Below are 23,364 nucleotides of genomic sequence, written 5' to 3'. Positions count from 1 at the left end.
GGGGCTTGTGGCAGATATGTCAGCGTCATATGGTTTTAGGGGAGAGCACCTGCACCTCAGCACTGTTAAGCAATGGTGAAGCGCCCTAAGTCCAACAAAAATTTACAGTGAAAATGGGAGGCGCAAGGGCAAAAAGGTAGGGGAAGACCACCCTAAGGCTGACGGGTCCAACAATCATCAACGGCTCCTTCGAGGCGCCACCTTTCCGGAGAAATGGAAACACGCCAAGATCAACACCCTGTTCTCAAACCTAAGGCGGACCCAAAGGACATCATGAACTTTCGGCCCATCTCCTTACTCCCATTCCCGGCGAAAGTCATTGAGAAGACCTCCAACAGAAACTAACCCACTTCCTGGAGGAGAAGAACATCATGGACTCCACCCATCCGGCTTCCGCAGCAACCACAGCCCGAAACCGCTCTCTTTGCCGCCACTGACATCAGGACCCTACTGGACAACGGCAAAACCCTCATCCTCCTGGACCGCTCGGCCGCCTTTGACACAGTCTGCCACCACACCCTACGCACGCGCCTTCACGACGCAGGGATCCGTGACAAAATCCTGAACTGGATTACCTCCTTCCTCACCGGCAGAATCCAGAGAGTCCGTCTCACCCCCATTCAAATCCAAAAGCCACCACGATCACCTGCTCCGTACCCCATGGATCATCCCAACCCTTTTCAACATCTACATGGCACCGCTCGCCAACATCATCCGAGCACACCACCTCAACATCATCTCGTATGCTGACCACACCCAGCTAATCCTCTCCCTCCCCAAGGAGCCGGCCACCGCCAAATCCAACCTCCACAAGGGGAATGAAGGCCGTCGCAGAGTGGATGAAGACCAGCAGTCTGAAACTGAACTTGGACAAGACGGAAGTCCTCATCCTCTGCTCCACACCCTCCGCATGGGACTTCTCCTGGTGGCCGGCCCCATAGGGAGCTGCCCCGACACCCGCCAACCACGCACGTAACCTGGCTTTCATCCTGGACTCAACGCTCTCTATGACCCAGCAAGTCCACGCTATCTCCTGCTTCAACAACCTCCGCATGCTCCACAAGATCTACAGATGGATCCCCACAGGCACCAGGAGGATTGTCACCCAAGCCCTCGTCAGCAGCAGGCTGGACTACGGCAACGCCCTCTACGCGGGAACCATGGCCAAACTCCAATGCATACAAAACGCCACTGCACGCCTCATCCACGGAATCCACAGCCACATCACCGTCCACCTAAGAGACCCACCTAAGAGACCTGCACTGGCTCCCGATCAACAAGAGGATCACCTTCAAACTCTTGACCCACGCCCACAAAGCACTCCACAAGGCCGTACCAGCATACCTTAATGAACGACTCCCCTTCTACACCCGATCCGCCAACTTCGCTCTGCAGACCTCATCACCATCCCACGCATCTGCCGAATGGCCACCGGCGGCAGGTCATTCTCCAACCGCGCTGCCAGGACCTGGAACACTCCCCATCCTCCTGTGACAGACCCAGGGCCTGCTGACCTTCAGGAGACTCCTCAAGACCTGGCAGTTCGATCAGTAGCCTCTTCATCCCCCACCCGTAGCGCCTTGAGACCCTCATGGGTGAGTAGCGCACTCTATAAATGTATGGATTGATTGAGTAGGTTGTATAGCTGGACCGGCCTCTTCTTTCAGACCACTCTCTCAGATAATGGGTGTGCTTAGTACAGTGTGTACTTGAACTGGCCTTTACTCAGATGATTGGTGTGCGTAGTGGGTGTGACCTTTCCTTTCAGACCTCTCTCTCAGATGGCACATGTGCATAGTAGTGTATGCGGAGTGACTGGTCTCTCCTGTCAGACCTCTCACAAATGACGGGTGTGTGGATGGCATGGCCTCTCCTTTCAGACCTCTCACTCAGATGATGGATGTGCGTAATATGGTGTGGGAAGAGCCTGAACTCAACTTACAACTCTTCCCAAGCCAATGGGCGTAAATAATAAACTCTGATAAACTCCATCTCCAGTAATTCTCCATCCTACTGTATCAAGTGTGGATACCAGAGTGTATTCAAACGTCACCTACTCCTTCGTACTTTTCATGATCCTGTAAGACTCTTGCGAGATCATAACATTTAAAAGAAGAAGAAAAAATTACCGTCTACTCAGTACAGTACTTATCTCTTGCACACTTCTCCAAAACAAGAACCACAATATGCATTCATACTGAGTGTTTTGAGAAGTCATCTACACCATTTTACTATTCACGGTCCCGCAAGATCATAAAAATTAGCTAAAAACAATACACATTTATTTTGTTCCCAGTAGTTATCCCATAAACACATTCTTTTGTAATCTGCGGGATGCCATGACTTACTGCTGCCCCCTTATATAGCCTTTTTTATTTCATTTCCACAACAAAAAGTCCAACAGCCAGAAGTGTTCGTTTTTCTGAGAGAGTAAAAGCTCATGGGATGAACTGGCCTCTCGGACAATCTGCCTCCATTTTTTAATTTGCACTCTTGCGGGACATTCACGAGCCCACCTGCCAAAATATGTAATTATTTTCGGCCATAATAGCACAAAAACTACTGAACGGATTTACACCAAATCACAAAAGTTTCCCTGACAAATTTATTTTTGTTCAGCAGTATTTGGTGTAACATTTGTTAAAGAATTCTATGGGAAATGCACAGGGATTTTGTGTTTTGGTACTTATTTCCCCCCCTCGGCCCCTGCTTAACAGATCACCCCAAAACTTTCTAGGAAGGAGCGGAGGTGCAGGAGTTTTTTTTTTTTTAAAGTGTCGGTGTAGATTTATCAAACAGGCAAAGTTATTAGCATACCAAAAATGCTCATTCTGTGGAAATAATAATAATACCAGTTATAAAGTGCCTGGTTACACCAACTGGTGTGTCCCCACGCTAAGTCCACTCTTCAGAAAGGATGGGGTGCTGGGGCGTGGAGAACAAGGGAAAATGAGCAAAGACCTCGCAGCTGTGAAAGCCCGGTTTTTAATATGCCTGGCCGGTAAATTCCGTTCAGTTAGCGGAATTTGGGTAATTTCGCGTTACGCAGAGAACGTGGAATTGTCAAAAACTCAGCGGCTTTGCAGAATTTCTTGCTTGTTTGCGCTTTCAAAATGCGTGTTCGCAAGATATTTCTCCCCGAGTACACAAACAGCAAAAAAGCGTCACGAACAGGCGGAACAAGCCATTCCACGTGTTCGCGGAACTTTTGCATGCTCGCAGAGATTTTTTACAGTTTTGCGGAGCGCAACTACGCAAATTCTGCCCAGCTCACGTCTTTTTCCAGAAAAGATTCCCAGATGACTCAACACGGAGAGAGAGGCAGCACATTCCAGATTTTGGCTGCCAAGTAACCGAATGAGCACACACCCATTCTTGCTTTTTGGACTTTCAGAACTTTGACCAGGTAAGGTCCCGGTCGATCTGAGATGTCGGACTGGATTATAAGGGGCAAGTAAATCATGAAGGTAGCTCGGGCCTTTGCCCCGTAGACTCCGATGACAAAAGCATATGGCTTTAAAAAGGATCCTTTTGTTAATAGGCAACCAATCTAAGGAATCAAGGGGCAGATGTATCAAGTGTTTTTTTTTTTTTGTCGCAAACGATGCAAATTGCAAAATAGCAGCGCTTGCGACAAAAAAAACGAGAAATGCAATGTATTAAATTTGCGATTCCTTAAATGGTTGCGCAAAAATAAGGAATTGCAAAAAGCGATTCCTTAAATCGTATGTAAGAAAGAAGAACGTTTTGCGATTTTACTCTAAGAAACTTGTACTTGGTGGTAATTAGCGAATTCTTTTACAAATGCACTTTTTGCAATTTGTAAAGGTGGCATGTGACGCTCATACATGCCCTTAGGGCATGTATGTACGCCATATGCGCACATATGTCAAATTCAGGGGTGCAGTAGGGTGTCCTTAAGACACCCTTGAAATGATTCTCAATTTGCGATTACCATATTGCGAATCGCAAATTGAGAATAATTTCACTTTCATTCCTATGGGCCTCTTGGCCCATAGAAATGAATGGGAAATTATTCCTTAATTGCGATTAGCAATTTGCTAATCGCAATTAAGGAATTTTAAGAAATCGCTATAAAATAGCGAGTTTTTACATACATACCATTTTGCAATTCTCAAATAGCGATTCCTTAAAACGCTATTTGAGAATCACAAAAGGGTATCTTGATACATCTGGCCCATAGCGCTTTCCCAGAGGAAGCTTTCCTAGGTGGATTCAGAACTAAACAGGTAGGCGTATTCTGGAAACATTGCAGCCTATGAAGAATTTTTTTGTTGCTCCTAGTTAGAGGAAGTTTCCATAGTCCAGTAGGGACGTTACGAGGGCGTGGACCAGGATTTTCCTGGCTGAAGTAAGGAGGATATCCAAAGTTTTTCTCAACATTTTGAGAATTCTAAAGCACTTCCCTGCAAACTTCCTAGTGTGTGTCTCGAAAGAAAGAGTAGAATCTTGCCAGACTCCTAGGTTTTTAACCTCCATTTTAGGGGTAGGAGTAAGTCCCAAAGTCTCTGGCCACCATGCTGAGGACCAGATGGAGGGGGATTTCCCCACAACCAGGATCTCTGTTCTGCTGCCGTTCAGTTTGAGGCAGTTATTTGACAACCAAGAGGCCAGGTCCTTAAAGCAGGAAGATAACTTGATGGCTGCTTCTACAGAGTTATGGGACAGAGTGACAACAAGCTGCGTGTCATCCGCGTAGGATACAATGGTGACATCATGCTTTTCCACAATCTCCGCCAAGGTTCCGATGTAAAGATTAAAAAGCGTTGGGCTCAAAATGGAGCCTTGCGGGACCCCTTGTGAAAGTGCAATGTTTTTTTAAAATATGTGGACGTTGTGTAACTTGGAAGCTACGATCCTGCAGTAAGGAAGTCATCCATTTTAGAGCGACTCCATCTGGCCCACTTAATGTAAGATGTTGTAGGAGTTTGTGAGATTCCGTATCGAATGCTGCACTGAGGTCCAGCAGGACCAAGGCAACAGTCTGACCTTCGTCCACACGCCTACATATTGTTTCTGTGGCAAGGAGCAATGCTGACTCCATAGAGTACGTAGCTCTAAAGCCGGATTGTGTGGGGTGAAGTAGCTTGTGCTGATTAATATGTCCAATCACTTGTGTGTTCACCACCTTTTCTGCTTTTTTAGAGAAATATGGTAGGAGTGAGATGTAGTGCAAGTTTTCCAGCATATTCAAGTCTGCTAATGGCTTTTTCTTTAAATGGAGAACAATTCCTTACTTCCTCATAATCGGGACCACGTGTCACGGCTCGCGGCGTTGCCGCGGCCGGCCATTTCCGCAATCACACACGGGAGGCCGGGATACTCACTTCCGGCGGAAGTCGAGTACCCGGTCTAGTCACCAGGCAGCAAGGCTCAGAAGCACTTCCGGGGGAAAACGCATAAACCTCGCGTTTCCCGCCGGCTGAGTGCTTCGGATTCCAGTACCTTGCTGGAACACTGTTTGCCGAGACCTGCATGCCCTTCCAAGCTCTCTTCTGCTGACTCACGGAGAGCCGCGCTGAAGGGATACTTTGTTTCAGCTGCCTTCCCGGAGAGCCGCGCTGAAAAGATACTTTGTTTCAGCTGCCTTCCCGGAGAGCCGCGCTGAAAAGATACTTTGTTTCTGCTGCCTTCCCGGAGAGCCGCGCTGAAAAGATACTTTGTTTCTGCTGCCTTCCCGGAGAGCCGCGCTGAAAAGATACTTTGTTTCTGCTGCCTTCTCGGAGAGCCGAGCTGAAGGGATACTTTGATTCTTACACTTCTAGGAGGCTGATGCGCTACCTTGTCTCAGAAAGCGCCACGCAGGAGCGCTTGTGCAATTCTTCACCTGGGGGTTCCAGGAAAAGCTCATTTTTTGTTTTCATGACCCTTGGTGCGCAGGAGCGCCCTAAGGGTGTACATTGAACCTAGGATTGTGTTTTGGGTGTACACTTTAGTTTTCCCACTGCGCAGGAGCGCCATTGGGAATAACCCTGCCTACAGACCCTGTCACCTTACCAGGGATACCACAAACCTGGGTGGTTGTTTCCGGTTTTCAGCTACCCGCGCAGGAGCGCTTTCATTTTGTTTTAGCTTGGGTGAACGCGCAGGGGCGCTTTCTTTAGTTTGCACTTGGCGATATCGCGCAGGAGCGCCTTCCTCGCTATTCACATCCGGAGCTACACTCATCGGGGACCATTCGTTTCAAGAGCCTTGGTGAGTCCTCAAGGGTAACTGGTCCTGTGTGTGTGTATGTGGGGTGGTTCCTTTTCGGGTCTGCTTCACTTTCTGATCTTTCTTGTTCTGGTTTCCAGTGACACCGGGACGCCCCACCAGCTCCACGCCATCCTTAACCCTACACCCTGGCTCCCATCCCTGCGTCCATCTCATCCCTGCTGGGTATAATCGTCCACGAGGGTCAGGTGGGTACAGGGACGGGTGCTCTTGTCGCCTCTGCGGAATCGCGCCACAAGCAAAGGTAAGACTTGTGGGGCAAACCTGACACCACGCCACCCTGAAAGGAAAATTTCATAGGCTGCTACACATATGGATTTGATGCTTAGATCTACCCCTTTTATGTCTTCCAGTAGGGGGAGGGTGAATTTTGAGAGGGAGTTGACCCCACACTCGGAGGTCCTCTCAGTTTGACAAAGTGTACCATTGCAAGCCTTATCCGGAAAGGCATCATTTTATATTTCTATCTCTCCATTATAATAGGCATCACAGGTTTTCTTAATAAGGGAATGGTAGTTCTTTAAATTTGACTCGTAGGCGGCCTTATTGTTATCTGAAAAGTCTGTCCTCCATTTATGCTCTGAGCGCTTACAGGATTTGTTTGCTGTCATTATGGCTTCGTTGAACCATGGCGCTGATTAAGTTCCTCTGCGGGGAACACTAGAAGTCCATGGAGCCACTACAGCCAATGTTTTCAGTAATCCACTAGTCCACTACTCTGCTTGCCACATTAATATCCTTTCGCAGAAGAGGGCGGTTCTACTGAAGAGACTGAGTAAAACTCACAGCATTGAATCTGGACCATCTCCTACGCCGGGGTGCTTAATCCGAATCTAGCTGTAGGGGGAGATTTAGCTAGAGGAATAGAAAATGCCACAATGTGGTGATATCAAGGAACTGCAATTGGGGATCAACTTCTAAATCTAAGCAGTTGGTAAAAATAGAGTCTAATATATGACCTAGTTGGTGTGTCGGATGAGTGGATTTAAGCTCTAGATGCAGGGCGGCTAACTCCTGTTGTAAGAATTGAGCTTCACTGTGGTCATCCTTTATGAGCTTTAGGGGGGTTAGTTAAGCCCTGTGAATCGAAAATATGTGATTCCTCCATAGCCATGCCGACTTTACTGTATGGAGCAGAATACCTAGTGATGTTTGCCAAAGTTGTTCCCAGGGTTCTCTTGGCAGACAAGCACCCCATCGTTCCCCTTTTGGTTTGTCTTTTAGACAGTCTGGTGTTCTGGGGGAGCCCCAAAGAGGGGCAAGATTACTGAAATAGCTAAGGCCCGGCAACCATCTAATTCTTGCCCATCCCCTGAAGCACCTTTAGTCTTATCTTTTAAAAAAACTTAAAATCTCCATACTTAAACAAAGTCCTCCTGGACCAAATTAGCACCCTTCAGCATTGCTGAGAACTTAGCCCCTACCCCAGCGCGATCTGGTGATTGGAAAGCCCTGGCGTAGTGCTGCAGGTCCGGGTGGGATAATCCTCCTTTCTCCCTCTTATATCTCTACTTCTTCCAAGCAATTCTAGTTCCTTTATAGTAGTCCGGGACAGGATCATACAGGAGCTGGGGGGATGCCGATGCCTGCAGGGTTACCACACCCCGATCCGAGGGGTGGAAGTGAGCCAGGGACCGCCGAAACAGACTCTGAAGACCCTGGGGGCGGGGCTCCCCCGGCATCTATGGAAGAATTGGTTTGCACACTCTCTGAAGACATTAAAAAGGGGTTCACTGTATCTGAGTCCAACCAAGGCGACATCAACCCTATTGCCACCATCCTCCACTTTAAGTTTTAATATTGGCCTGGGAATAAAATAGGGAAGTGGATATTCCTTAGCAAGTTTTAGAGTCTACTTTCTGCACATATAATTATCTTTGCTTGATTCCTACTCTTCTTTATGGTTGTATTGTTTCCCTCCCTATTGCTCTACCCCAGGCCTTGGTGTCCGCAGGGTGGTTGTTTATTTTGTGGGTGAGGGCAATTTTTCAAACATATTCGCTTTGCCGCTTGCACTTGGAGCAGGACTTTGTTTACTCCGACTTCTGGAATTCTGGCTAAACTGGTATATGGGCTGCCAGGGCCTAAGAAGAGACTTTCGCCCAAAAATCATCTTGTGATATTTGTACTTAACCCTGAAGCAAAATACTGCAGGGGCAACTACACCCAAATAAGATGGGGATGAAATGGGCAATTAACAGAGTATATATTGAACAGAGGGGTTTTGCAAGGGTTTCTATGGCACCAACTCTGTTCGCCCTCTACATCAATGGGCTGATTGACTGTCATGTTAATTGTAAGTTTGAAGCCCCTCCTCCAAGATTGCGGAACACACAACGTGCCTCCCTCCTATTTCCTGACTATACTATTCCTATCGCTAAGACTGTTGGGACAAATGAATTCACTGGATCGATTTTTCAGTATCCTGTGAAAACTTGGGTTCGAGGTTAATGTCGATAAGACTACATTCATGCCGTTTAACTCCCAAAAGTGCTTCAGAAGTTAAACTGGGCGAAGGACTATTTGAACAAGTCTAGCAATTTGATTACTTGGGGGTAAGGTTGATAAATACTTTATTGTGGTTTCCTCAAATCGCTAAAAGCTTGTTCATTTTGTTGCATGTAAGGCCTGCTCTGGTCACAAAATTGAAAACATCTATCTGCCAATTACCCCGACTATTGAAATCTGTTAGGTTAAGGGAATGCGGAGCTGCCTTATATGGAGCTGAGATTAGGGGATTGAGTAACATAGGGGCTATTGAAACACAAGCATTTGCAATGCAATAGGTCTCGCAGTTCTTAGAGTTTGAGTTATTGGCATTGTAAATGGCAATGCCATTTATTTATGTGTTGATGTCTAAAACATATATAAAAGGCATTGTCATATGCCAATATGTTAAACTCTCGCAAATGCGAGACCTATTGCATTGCAAATGCTTGTTTTTTTACTAATCCTTTGGCTTTCAGCGCGTTCGTCGTAGCGAGACCTAAAAAGGGGAGAGCGGTACACCCCTTACGGTGCTTTTTACAGAAAGGCCCGCGTTGTAGGAACAGGTCATCAAGACCACACTGAGTTAAGTTGTAGCTGGTACATTGGAGATTATTCTGGCTGATTTGGGGTTTTCTGTAGGATGTGATAAGCTTTTAGTTAAAAAATGACATTTCTGTATTTTAAGCGAAGTACTCTGCTTAAAATACAAAAAATTAGTTTTTTAACTAAAAGCGCAAAGTACTCTGGGCCTATTTTAATCTCCACTCTTCGCAAAAACGAATTTTCTTTTTGCAACTGGATGAAAGAGAGTGGTTTGTGTAACATTCAGTAAAGAATTTGTCAGCTGCAATCTGTTTTTCTACATCAGTTTAGTGGCATGCACGTGCAAAGCTGGTATCTGTGCAGCACGTTTATTTATTTGAATGTGCATTCCCAGCCTGCATTAACTTGGACTCGGTTTCCAATGTTGGGTCGTTAATGAAGTCCACTCTGTACTGGTCTCGGACCCGTGACCCCACCACCCCTTTATGAAAAGCATTTCACAACAAAAATAAATGAACATATGCCATTTTGTTGCGATACTAGGAACAAATTAGCAATTTTTATTTCCCTAGACTAATCCACCCCTAATCCTAAACGTGCTAGTAGTCAAAAAGCGAACAACTCATCAGGTGAAGTGACCGCTATATAAATACAATTACAATAAAGTTCTGTTATTGTTGCCAGTACTTTGCAGCTCACGTTGTCCACACGCGCCAAATGCCACTTTGGTTGTTCTGCACAAACATGAACTACGGATGACTCGCATCTCATTAAACCTGTCGTGCTGATAAAAGGCTGAGAATCTTTGGACCGCGAGTGCGACCACCACCTCGAAAAACGTGCTTTACACCCAGACGTCCTAAAACCAGTTTAACGCACAGTTCAAATGCTACAATTTGGTTTAAAAAATTGACAGAGGTTTGAAAAATGTTGCATTTTCAATTCTGTATAATGCAACACAACATTAGTTATATCGAGGGGTGATCCACAATCTACAAATGAAATGAATGTTTTGAGCGATACATGACCGAATACCACACGCGCGTGACTTGGGTGTAAAGTGCTCCCACTCATCACTAGTACAAGCTGAAACTCGATCAAGAACAAGGGGCTGTTTTTTTCTAAAGTGCCACATAATTCAGTATTTTAAGCCAGGATCATCCTTTTAAGGACATTATGATGTACATTATGATTAATGGTGCAGTAGCACCAGTTTGAAACAGATTAAGTCGCATGCACTCATCCGAAATCACCTTTCGCTTCCAAAGTTCGCAGCTTTCACCAAAATCCACCAATGTTCTGCGGTAAAAGGTGAGAAAATAAAATAAAACACTTTGAAAACCTTGACTTTCCTCCTGCCAGTAACACGCGAAAGGTTAGAGATAACGCCGTCCGATTTACAATTCACCATATATGGCGTGCGCTTAGAAGCCTGGAGCCACGTGACCATGCGTGCCCTTCAGGAAACGTAAACAGCGATCCGGCCTTTCTAGGAAAAGATCACGCTTTAATCTGTGTCCGGATTTACAACTCAAGCATGCAGAGAGCGCTGCTCTGCGATCATCAGAAAACAAAGACGTACGCCGCGAGGACAGCGCCCTGAGGCCAGCGCCACCAGCCGAGGCGCACTGTTAGGGCGACCAGAAACAAAGAGCACGTCAGCGAAGCTTTTATCAGCGCCGCGCGCCTCTCTGCAGACTCCCCCTGCATTCCAGAGAGGCGCGCGTCGCCATCCTGTCTGCCATGCCGTGGAGACAAGACCTGGCCGCGCGCACAACATTTTCCTATGGTGAAACGCTGCGCGCGGCCAGGTCTTGGCTCACTTCGTCGTCCTCAGACTGCTGGGACGCAGACTATAGTTCTCGCAGCGAGAACGCGCGTTCGTCGTAGCGAGACCTAAAAACTAAGAACATCATGAGATCGGTGTTTGATTTTCCTCGGAATGCGCCCTGAACCCTCATTCGCCTGGATCTTGGGCTAAAAAATATAGCCCGTAGGCAGCATTGAGAACCATAGCCTTTTATTTTCGAGTTTGGTATAATAATCCTCAACTGCCTCTGAGACAGCCTTTTCTCGTAGTGATCACACTTGACACCAAAGGGAGTAAATACCATGGCTCTAATATGTCAAGTCATAGTTGTATAGACATGGCATGTGTGAGCTTTGGACTAATCCAGAGTGTATTCAGAAAAACACCTTGCCAGATCTTGGTATCATATTAGTGGTGTTAGGTTGAACCATAGTACTGTTGGGGAGGTTGACTGGAAGATTTTTAGATTTTGAAGATGACTTGCATTGTGAGAATTGTCTGAAATGTATTGAACCCCCTCGAGCGAAATCTTTAGGTTGGCAATTAAGATACTGCATTCTGTCAGTTAATTAATTTCTCAGCAAATGGGATAGTTGCTTTGTTCTACCAAATTGTCTGTCTTGTTGTGCCAATGCCGAAACAGAAAACCTTTTTTATTATTCTGTCTTAGATGTACTAGTCTAAGGAGCAGCTGGCTAATTCTGATTTGTTGTACCTTAGCTATCAGATGTCTGAGGAGTAGAACTAGGGCCGGACTGGGATACAAAACCTGCCCTGGCAAAGTGCTCGGCCGGTCGCACCCCCACCAACCCCGGGGGTTGTGGGTGCCACCGAGCTCGTTGCCAGGCCCGATTTGGTTACATGCCCGATATGCTGCAAAAACGGCCCTGTAACAAAAACCGGCTCCCCCCACCCGTGCGGCGCACCGAGGGATTGCCCGGTGCCCGCTACGGCCAGTCCGACCCTGAGTAGAACTTTGATTCTTATAAGTGATACTACAGAATGGTTAATTTTTGCTGTGTCAAAATATTTGTTATATACATGGCGGCTACGGTGTAAGTGTACATAATCACAGCTAGAGAATGTATTTGCTACATGCTGATACTGATTTGTAATTTTAGTCTAATTGTCATTGTATAAGTAGTAATAGATAATGCACAGTTATTCGGACTTTAACTCAATGGTCAATTGTATTGATCTTTTTCGATAATGTTTGTATTCTAGGAAATGCAAAGCGCAATAAGCACTCTAATTTTGATAATGAAGTCCTGTATTTTGATGTTGTGTATATGGGTGTTCTCAATTTATTATTTGTATTCATTTCTGTGCTTTTATGGTTTTTGTTTTTAAAACCGAATAAAGACTTACTACTACAGGTTGGTTTTGTTGTCTCCCATAAGGAAAATTCCCCATTTACTGGTTTTAAACATGAAGCAGTCTTTATCATTGGAAAAACTACTTTTCCCTAGTTTATCAAATGACACTTTAAGGAGAAACATACTTGTTAACATAAATGTGTGTCTCACATCTAAGCCTTAGTGGATGTGGCTAATTTCTCTATAGTCCCTAACATGGCCATGAGATTAATATTTAAAGGTCTGTCACTGAAATAATCAGTTTGTTAATTGCTCTGTTCAGCTATAATGGCCACTGTGAATTTCTTTACTGTCTTTATACAGGAACACCTGTTGTAGAATACAGTGTACTATGTGTGTGGTTAGTGAGAGGGGCAAACTATAACTGGTTACTGGAAGGAAGATTTGAATTCAACATTGTAGTTGAGGAGAGAAATGCCATGATTTGATTTAGGGCTCTTCGTTACTTTAGAGTTAACTGAGTACAAAACGCGTAATGCGAGTTTGTATTAGGCTAAAAAGATGCTAACGGTTTAGTATAGGAAGTGCTGTTCCCTTTTTTTTGTGTGTGTTTTTTGCAAAATAGAATTTAGAATTTACAAATTTTGAGTTTTGCCAATTTGTAGTAATTTGCCACATTCAAAGGATATTAGCCATTAAAGATTGCCATGGTCTATTTCCTTTGAATATAGAAAATGGCAAAAAGAATTGCTGAGAAGGAACTTACGGACCGAAATTGGGACCAGGAGGAAGACACTGAAGAGGTAATCTATTTATTGCTCTGTGCTAAATAGTGTTACAGCTATGCAGAAATGTACACGTGATTTAACAGGCCATATACCATATCTGGATTTTGTTTTGGTTCATGAACTGTGAATCAACAACATTTGTAGTCTTTTCTAATAAAGTGGTATAAAGTTGTGGACTTTAACAATTTACGGATTACAAAAATAAACTTGTGTAGAACAAAATGCAAGTTTGACCAATTTTGAATATGTGTGCTAATCAAATGTATTCTGGGTCTAATAAGTTTATAGCTTGAGAACATTCTTGTAATTTTTCAATAATTTTTTGATATGGCATAAAAAAAGCCTCACAGTGAGTCCATGCATGTCTGCCATGCATTACATTGGGCCTTTACTATGTAGGTTTAGGATTTGCTAAGATCTTCTGTTTACTCGCAGCTTTGGGTCATACACATTCGTTGGCTCATGATCTTTCAGCTATTGACCGACTTTAGTCTCGCTGTCTTTCTATTTGCTGTTTGTGTGTATCCTTTGCCTCCTTTGAGATGCACGAGGACTATTTTGCTTCGGAAAAAAACAGTCCACTATATATTTTTTTTTTACTCAATTACTAAGGCGACACATGCATTTACATTCATAAAAGCATCTTTTTCTTCCCTTCTTTGGCACTGCAGTATTAGTATACGTTTAAGAGTGGATGTTGACCGGGGCAGAGACTTTCCAGGCAGCAATATGGCCATACTAAAGAGAGGCTCTGCTGGCCAAAAACAATGTCCAACATTTATCCTTCTAGTAAGCTCAGACATGTCAATTAAGCACCTTTATGTCTAGCTCAGATTGCTGGAAGTCTCTATGGGCTGACTGTGAGCTCTGGCGGGGAGCAGAGAGGTGGTGCCTGGTCTGAGCACGGCCTGGGCACATCTGGATGCTATACAAGGGGGGATCTTCTGTAGTAGTGCGGGTGAGGTTACCCGGCTGGGGTTCACCACTGCTGCGAGGAGGAGTTGTGCAGGTGGGACCCCGACAAAGCCTTCCCCATAGAACCGGTGATATGGGGGTGCGGGCCGACGTGGAGAACCAGACTGTGATGCCGGCTGACTAAGACACGAGAGGGGCTGCTACCTTGTCAACGATAGCTGGGCCCAGTGTGGTTGGAGGTGGCCCAGGGGTCGGACCCCTGAACTGTGATGGAGAGTAGACTTCCTATTGACCCCATCAGAGGTGAGGGGTCAGGTCCTGGGAGACTCCTGAACGGGCGACCGGCATCTACCCTGACGAGCTAGAGTGCTCCAGTGCAGACGCCTGACTGTGGCTTATCTAGCTGCAGCCGAAGATATTGTGCACCTTGCTTAGGTCTGCCCTTTTGATTTTGGGCCCCTGCCATGGAGGGGTGTCCTTGGTGGCGCTGCTGTCGTGGAGGCGCTCCTTGCCTCGACACAGTCACTGGGCCTACATATGGATTAGTTTTGATGCTCCTGAAGAGCCCTGGGCTTTCCCAACAAGCTCTGGCCCGCAGTCCCTTTTGATTGATTGCGACACAAACCGTGCTGGTGCATGCCTGATGATTGCTGCGCTGGGACCCGCCTGGGACATCGCCTTTTAATTTGGGGCCACACTGCTGGTCGCTGTGGACTGGCTTCGATTTTCATTCCTAGGTAGTGGCAAGGTAGCACATATGGACTGCAACTGGGAAACGTTCCCTGCAGTTGCTACTGCTACCAAACCCAGGTGGTGGGGCGGGGGGGACGAAAAAAGCTAAAAACAAAACACTTGCTTGTGATGGCTGGCTGCCGCCTTTCTTCACAATCTTCTTCTTTCTGCTTTCGGTCCTGCAACAGGATGTAGAAACAAGCAGGAAGCACCCGGCTCCCAGCCTCCCGATAGCCAATCACAACGCTGCAATTCAGCATTGTGATTGGTCTGAGTGCCACGGATCGGCACTCAGCCAGGGAATGGGGGCCTGGGCATGTTCTCCACGCAGGCTGTAATGCAGCCTGCATGGAGAAGATGTGCATGACTGTTTGGCCAGCCCAAGAGGGCTGGGCAAACAATCATGTGCACTTAGGAGTGGGCAAACCACTCATCCCCTGTTGTCTGAGCAGCCCCGCCCCATTCGCAAAGCTGCAGCAGAAGGAAACCTAAAATGATAACCACACAAGTTATCATTTTGTTTCCCTTACTTCACTTCTGCGAAGAAGTGAAGTGACGCTTCTCTGCCTTAGCCGAGAACCCGACACTGGTTCCCTGACTCGCTACTCGCATCTGTCTGCTGGCATGCGAATTGGTTGGAACAAGAAGTCAGAACTGTACTTTAATATTTGTCACCTGCTCCCCCCACACCTCACCTAGCCCCTGTCTGTACCCCTAGTAGGGGTGTCCTGGTGAGAGAGACCATAGCAGCCTACTGGAGACCCCTAGCTAGATTGGATTCCACTAATCTCACCGGCACTGCCGAACAGGATACATAGTGAGCCCCTTTCATCCACATTGTATTTGCCGGCTGAACCCCACTCAAGGACACAATGGTGAAACAAGATGCACCCAAATCAAAACTCGCATTCAAGGGCAAAAGACACACCAGATATGCAAGCAAGGACCCTTCACAAGAAGAACAAATCGACAAACCAGTGGGTGCTGGTGGGCATGAAGAGGACCTAAAGGAAATTCTTGTGTGCGTTAAATCCAGCCTACAAGCCACTGGTGCCAAATTAGACCCAATGCTTAGTCGTCTGGACCGCATGAGAAAAGATGATTGACAAGCATGGGGATAGAATAGACCACCTGGAGGCCATGGTCTTGGAGGTGGGTGATGGGCATGCTATGACCAGGGAGCACCTCCTGTGCATGGAGAAAGTCCTTGAGTTTCTTAAATCAAAGACTGAAGACCTGGAGACGTGCTCGTTGTGCAGAACAATCTCCGAATAACCGGTGTCCCAGTGTCCACCAATATAGAGAAAATGGAAGACTACATGGAAGCCATGCTTCGTGAGCTATTTGGAGAAGTCTTATCTCCAGTTTTTATCGTGGAGACCCTTAGTAACCTGCTTTGCTAAATCACAAATATCAAGATGTGGTACTTCACCAGGCCTGTGAATGTAGGGCGGTGCACTGTCGGGGAAACGCACTCTCCTTCTATCTAGACTTCACCCCCCTCTGTGCATGCTGCACACAGGAAATTCCTACCCGCCAAGATAATCTTTCACCAACTGAACATTAATTATGCTCCTTTATACCCCGCTAAAGTACGCATTTCATATGGTGTGAAGGCTCCTCACTTCCCTGACCCGAAAGCAGTCCTCAAATTTGCTAAAAGCATAGCAAAGGAGACTGGATCGATTTGCGCGTCCCCTGACAACGGAGAGTAAGACCGCATGGATGGTATTAATTGACACTATTGGACCTACTGGCCTGCCGGCAAGGGGCACCGCCATTTGTGCAATGAGATATAATATAATTGATCCTTTATTCTGCTGATGTCACCGCATCCGGACGCTACCAGGGTTGGTGCATTAGCCGCTCCTATCTTACTAAGCAGGAGTCCCTGGATGCATCCATGTGGTACTTGTGCCCTTCAGCCACTTAGTTGGAGTCAGATTGGGCAGTTCGCCTGGCTTGATACCGCCTCCAGGGATGACTCCTATGCATTCTGTTTCACTAGGAAAACTGGTTGTTGGAGGGGGGTGGGATTTAAATTACCACCATGTATGGTGCCGGAAGTGGGTGGAGGTGAGAAGATACATAAATGTTCTTGTTTTTCTCTTGGGCAGACCATGCTCATGACTTCTGACATCAAAGCACTCCCTATGCTGACTAATAAATACACACTGGACATTTGACCAGATTTTTCATATTTGGAGACGGGCCACATTTTCCATCCTTGCAGAGTGCAAACATGGGACTCTGAAGCCTTAGGCATCCTACTGCAGACCTTACCTCTAGAAGGTGTAACACCTACTATTAGATACTTCTCTTGGAACGTGAGGGGGTCTATATGACCAGCGCAAAGACAGATTAGGACATGCCTATATAGTTAGACGTCGCGTTGATGTATGCTTTCTCAAAGCGCTTTACCATACACTATCGACATCCTCCTGCCTTAATAAAGGTTGGTGCGCAGACCTGCAAGTGGCCTTTTTTCCAGTTGTGCGTTAGGGACCGTCATACTGATACGTGGAGGTTTACAATAGCACTCAACCCAAACTGTCAGCGACACAGAATGATATGTTATATTGCTGGCATACTGCACTGACACTCCGTCATATTTGTCTCCGTTTATGGACCAAACAACAATGCCCAGAGTTCTCTGCGGGCGTGGGGCGTAAAATTGCCAATGTGGTATGGGGGCAAATTTAACTTGGGTTTGGACCCAGCTATACACCGCTTGGACACACCCTGCCGCCCTCACCCTAACAAGCGGCACAACTGCATACCCTGATGAACAGCCTCAAGGGCGGTAGATGCATGGGCTTAGCGAGGAGGGTACATGCATTACATGTTCTGCGCACCGCCTGGCAGTGAAGGGGCAGAGATGGAAGGATGTGAGTCCTTATTTAGAGTTTCAGGTTCGATTTGACTTATCTTACAGCTAGATTCATCAAGTCCAAAAACGGCTCGCAAAGGGCCAGATTCTGAGAATGCAATTTTTGCATTTGGGATTCATCATCCCAAATGCAAAAATCGCTAATTGCGAAATTGCATATTTGCGAGGAATTGCATTTAAGGAATCTCTATTTGAGATTCCTTAAATGCAATTTATGAAACATTTCCTATTTGCGAAATCGCTATTTCTGGCCGCTATTTACCACAAAGTCAGACTTCGTGGTAAATAGCAAACTCAGAAAAATGCACTTTAGTGCATTTTTCTGAGTGGTATGTTACACACACACACACATGTCCTTTGGACATGTGTGTGCGCAACATCTGGCTACATTTGCTTTTCCGGGGTGCTACAGGGTGTCCTTTGGACACCCCTGGCACCCATGAAATCACATCCTTATTTGCGATTAGCAAATTGCTAATCGCAAATAAGGGCTAACTCCCCATTCATTCCTAAAGGCCCATAGGAATGAATGGGGAGTTATTCCTTATTTGTGAATAGCAATTTGCTAATCGCAAATAAGGAAGATGTAGGAATCGCAATATTTTTTGCAATTCCTACATGAATCCCGTTTTGCAAATCCTTAATAGCGATTCCTTATGATTCGCTATTACAGACTCGCAAAACGGGACTTTGATGAATCTAGCTGTTAGCCCCTTCACACTTGACACAGCGCTCGCTCGTTCTTGCTATTAATAGCGCATTAACAGGCCAGAACGGAGCTAGTTTCATATAGTGTCTGCATATAGTGTCTGCAGCAGTCCTGCGCCCTCAGCAGGAGCAGTGAGAGAAAGGGGGCGACAGAGGCCCCTGGAGCACCCAATACTGCCAGCCCACAGTCTCTGCTTCACCCTTGTCCCTAGGGGTGAGTGACCATGGTTCTCTTAACAGGTCAGCCCCACAGATACCGCAGCTAACGTGTTAGATTACATGCGCCCTGGGTGCGTGAGGAGCGTGGAAACCCCCCACAACCTTTCTCTTGCTCGTTTCTCCCTGTCCCTCTCTCTCCACCCCCCGAAACACCCCCTCCCCCCCTGTTCCCCTTCGCCGCATTGGCATCTCTCTTCTTTCCATTTCTAACAAACCCTCGGGCCTGAGAGAGTTAGAGGGGAAACAACGTGAAGGAGGAAGACAAAACGAGGCTGAAGGACCGTGTGACCAGAGTTCACCAACGTCTTTCTCTCTTTACACCCTCCCCTCTCCATTTCATCTTTCAAATATCGTCTCTCTTTTCACCCACATTCTCTCCCTTGTTTTCTTTATGCTTCCCTGCGCCCTCTCTTCGTCTAACTTATCAGGTTGTAAACCTTGCTCTCCCACATATTTTGTTTTCTTCTGGTTTTCCTCTCCCCTTTGAGCTCTGCCTGTGCTCAGTGCTGATATCCCTCTCTCCCACTCTACCCTATCAACACTCTCCCCTCTAACCCCCTCTCCCCTCTAACCCCCTCTCCCCTCTAACCCCCTCTCCCCTCTAACCCCCTCTCCCCTCTAACCCCCTCTCCCCTCTAACCCCCTCTCCCCTCTAACCCCCTCTCCCCTCTAACCCCCTCTCCCCTCTAACCCCCTCTCCCCTCTAACCCCCTCTCCCCTCTAACCCCCTCTCCCCTCTAACCCCCTCTCCCCTCTAACCCCCTCTCCCCTCTAACCCCCTCTCCCCTCTAACCCCCTCTCCCCTCTAACCCCCTCTCCCCTCTAACCCCCTCTCCCCTCTTAACTCCTCTCCCCTCTTAACTCCTCTCCCCTCTTAACTCCTCTCCCCTCTTAACTCCTCTCCCCTCTTAACTCCTCTCCCCTCCTCGCGCCACTCTTTCCTCCTCGCGCCACTCTTCCCTCACCCCATTTTCTTACCCACACTGCCACACAATCCTCAAACTTTGACTAAAAACCAGACATTTACCTCACATTTCCAAGAGAAAATCTGCGGGGAGCCACACATTTTTACCACACAGTATTCCCCAGGTCTTCCGATTTTTAAAAATAAATGGTAATAATAGTTACTCACTTGTGTGGGTGTCCGCGTCAGGTAATTACAGTAGCACAGCAAACTTTTTGTTGAATGCATTTTTGGGAGAAAAAGCAGACACTTTTGCAAAGTGCTTTTCCCCTATTTTTCCTCACAAATCCCACAATTTAGCTGTGTTCTGGCTATTTTCTAGGTCTCCACCCAGGTTATCTACAAACCCTGGGAACCTGTAGAATCCCCAAGATGTTAGGAAAAAAAGGAGGCCAATTTGGCATGCATACCTTATGTGGAAAAATCTATGGAGCCCTTAGCGTGAACAGCCCCACGTAGCCAAAAACAGGCCCTGGTACTGAAGGAGATAACCCCATCAGTTTAGGGGTTAATATTCTAGACAAAGGCTACACTCCTTACTACAAGCTTAAAACCTGAATACAGTAGTTTGCACAATCTGCAATTGAAGGGTGTCTAGGTAACCTTTGCAAACGGTCTGGCATTGTGCTGCACTATGTGTGGTGCTTTTTATTTTATCCATATATGCAAATGAGCTGTAAATAATTTGTTTGACTCTTACAAATTACACTAGATGGTACAATCTGTGGCAAGTGCGGTAAATCCATAGTTAATACAGACATTGCCTCAGACGCAAACCTGTAGAATTACAGTAGCCCTATCTCTAGATCAATTAACACACGTTTATGTAGAGGGAGATCCAGCTAGCTAAATTAGTCATTTCCTGGTGATAAGTAAATATTGTGATCGATTCACTGACATTTAGTTTCCAAGTATCATTACTTTTACTTTATCCTGGCACAATTTGTCTAAAGGTGCATACGGAAAAATTGATATGTCGTCGTGGAATAGATCTCCCTTCCCCTTTTAAGGCATTAACATAGCATGTACAGAGTCTGAGACCATTGCTACCTGCAAGTGCTCACCTTAATGATTGCCCAGTGCAGCGGCTGTGCTCAAATAGTTCAAACTGAAATTTCCAATGTAGAGGCTCATCTCTTTGGTTCGTATTCTTGCTGTCAAGTTATTTCGATAGTGCCAATGAAATGTTCTTCAGAGGCTTGTAGAGATTTATAGTGTGGATTTAATGCTTGTTAAAGTTTTTTGTTTAGAGCCATAAATAAGTAGCATACTATTCAAAATGTATACTGTGTGCCTTAAGTCTACTTAAATTGTTGAGAGCATTGTACCTTTGTGGGTATCACCAGCAGGGTAATGAGTTGTGCCTATCGAATCTAGGCTCCTACGGTCACATTAGGGTGTGAGAGCTGTCCCTAATAAGAATTCGGGGCACACCGTTTTCATTTTCTGAGCAATTAATACAGTTATGTTGGACTCGTTTAGCATTTCTTTATACTGAAGCGATCCGTTAGAAGCGACGGTAAGACTGTTAAAGCAAACATTGTACCATTATATTACGTGGGAATCTAGCTGGTTTTGATGTGTTTAACTTTGACCTAGAGGTTCTATTTTTGTTCTTCATGTTTGTAAACCTTGCTCTCTCATTTATAGGAAAGAGCTACGCACCAAGTTTTTAAGTGGTTTGTGGGAAAGGTGATGCTGTGACCATGTATTATAAACGATAAAGTACCTCTAGCGTACATTATAAGGACGTTGCCAGTTGGAGTTCAATAACCAAATAACTGAACTCTGCCTTCAACTTCGTTTCTCTGGAAGGTTGGTTACCTGCAATATCATTGTAATATACGGCGGGTGGTACTTTATCTATTTTATAGTTTGTCATACTGCTTGCTACTGCAGTTTCACTCTATTGTACATGAAAGGTTTTGTGAATATTTCTGCTCTAAGTTGAAGGATAATCTCCATCTTTTCTCGTTCTGTGAAACTACTGAAAGACTGTCATAACTACTCTTGAGTGGCAGTTATCTAGGAGTAGCTGTTGCATGTTTATCTTGGATAAGAGTTCTACAGTTTGTAGGTCTGCATGAATTTCAGAAAATATTTTTCTATTCTGTATAGGCAGGAACTTTCTCTGTGGCAAGTGAAGATGTACTGAAAGGTCGAGCAATCAAAAAAGCAAAACGCAGAAATCTTGGATCTGAAGTAAGTACAAATGCAGTTTGGATTTAGCTGGGTCTGTCATCAATTGACTTTATTAAGATAGTAAATCCTTTTTAAGCCGTGGCATCAATTAAATGTTTTCTGCAATAAACCTTTGGCATAGACTATAAATCCCATTCCTCACACTTTCAAAAAGTCCTTGGATATGATATCTGTTGGTGGCAGTGCTTACAGGCCTGCGGTAGGGAGTTACAAGCACCCTGTATAGGTACACAACAATATTCAGTGGCAGGTGAGTTGTACTTTATATTATCAGCCTTGGCTTTGTCACTTTAGAGGAACATTTCAAAGAAAATATATAAACCTGGTCCTCAGAAAGAATGTTACTGCTGAATGGAAAAAAGAGAGCTCCTTCTTTGGTAAGGCTCTTTACTGTCCGACTTTACCACTCGCAATGAGGCGAAGACTATGCTGCTGCGCAAACTAAATAATATAATAATATGCCCAAAGCCGCCTTTGGCCGTTTGATTTTAATTGGTGTTTGTGTCTAGGTTAGATGCCCTAAGATACCCTATTGATGGTACCACAATTACCAGTGGATGAATGAGTATTTCTCCTTCCTGTACAGAACTACACCCCTGCATAACCAAACATAACAAACATAAAATGGTGTTCTTTCCTGGTGTGTGTTTTATTTGTGTGTGTGTGTATGTATATATATATATATATATATATATATATATATATATATATATATATATAATACCTGGCACAAAGAACTTTGGGCCCGCGCTTCAACTTTCCTACATGATTGGATCGATTTCGGATGAAAAGACTGTGTGTGTGTGTGTGTATGTATGTATATATATGTATGTATATATATATGTATGTATGTATGTATATATATGTATATGTGTATATATATGTATATGTGTATATATGTATATGTGTATATATATGTGTGTGTGTATGTAATATATATATATATATATATATATATATATATATATATATATATATATACATACACACAGAAGCAACAGTAATGTCCTTGCGGCGTATTTTTCAAGATTTGCTTTCTGATATATATGTATTCTCCGCCTCTCTAGTCCCCACATGGTAGGTATAGTTGCTTCTGCTTTTCCTTAGAAAGAAACATTTTTGGTTTGATACCAAAAAAGATCATCCAGCTCCGCTCATTCCTAGAGACTTTTGGGGTTATCAGTCAAGCGGGAGCAGAAGAAACAAGCATTTACAATGCAATGGTTTTGCCTTTGTTAAAGTTAGAGCTATTGGCATTGCTCTTGACATTATTTTTATTTGTTTTTTTAACATAAATAAATGGCATTGCCATTTACAATGCCACTAGCTTTATCTCTCGCAAATGACACACACAAACACACACAGAGCCCCCCCACACACACACCCACACAGACCCCCCACACACACACCCACACAGACCCCCCACACACACACCCACACAGACCCCCCACACACACACCCACACAGCCCCCCACACACACAGCCACACAAAGCTTCCCACACACACAGCTACACAGAGCCCTCCACACACACCCACACAGCACAAGCAGGCA

The 23,364-nt window shown here is 45.4% G+C and overlaps 1 protein-coding gene across 1 annotated transcript in view; it reads left to right on the top strand.

Moving 5' to 3' along the window:
* The window catches only part of NUP50 (nucleoporin 50), a 129,428-nt gene that overhangs the window by 7,508 nt on the left and 98,556 nt on the right, over positions 1-23,364 (top strand). The window contains exons 2-3 of the mRNA XM_078673839.1: positions 13,125-13,196; positions 21,728-21,811. Of these exons, the coding sequence (XP_078529965.1) occupies positions 13,128-13,196; positions 21,728-21,811 (153 nt within the window). The 5' untranslated portion in view covers positions 13,125-13,127. The remainder of the gene's footprint in view (positions 1-13,124; positions 13,197-21,727; positions 21,812-23,364) is intronic.

This window comes from Lissotriton helveticus, chromosome 1_1, assembly GCF_964261635.1.
Source record: "Lissotriton helveticus chromosome 1_1, aLisHel1.1, whole genome shotgun sequence".
Lineage (NCBI taxonomy): Eukaryota > Metazoa > Chordata > Amphibia > Caudata > Salamandridae > Lissotriton > Lissotriton helveticus.
This window is presented reverse-complemented; position numbering and strand designations above follow the sequence as displayed.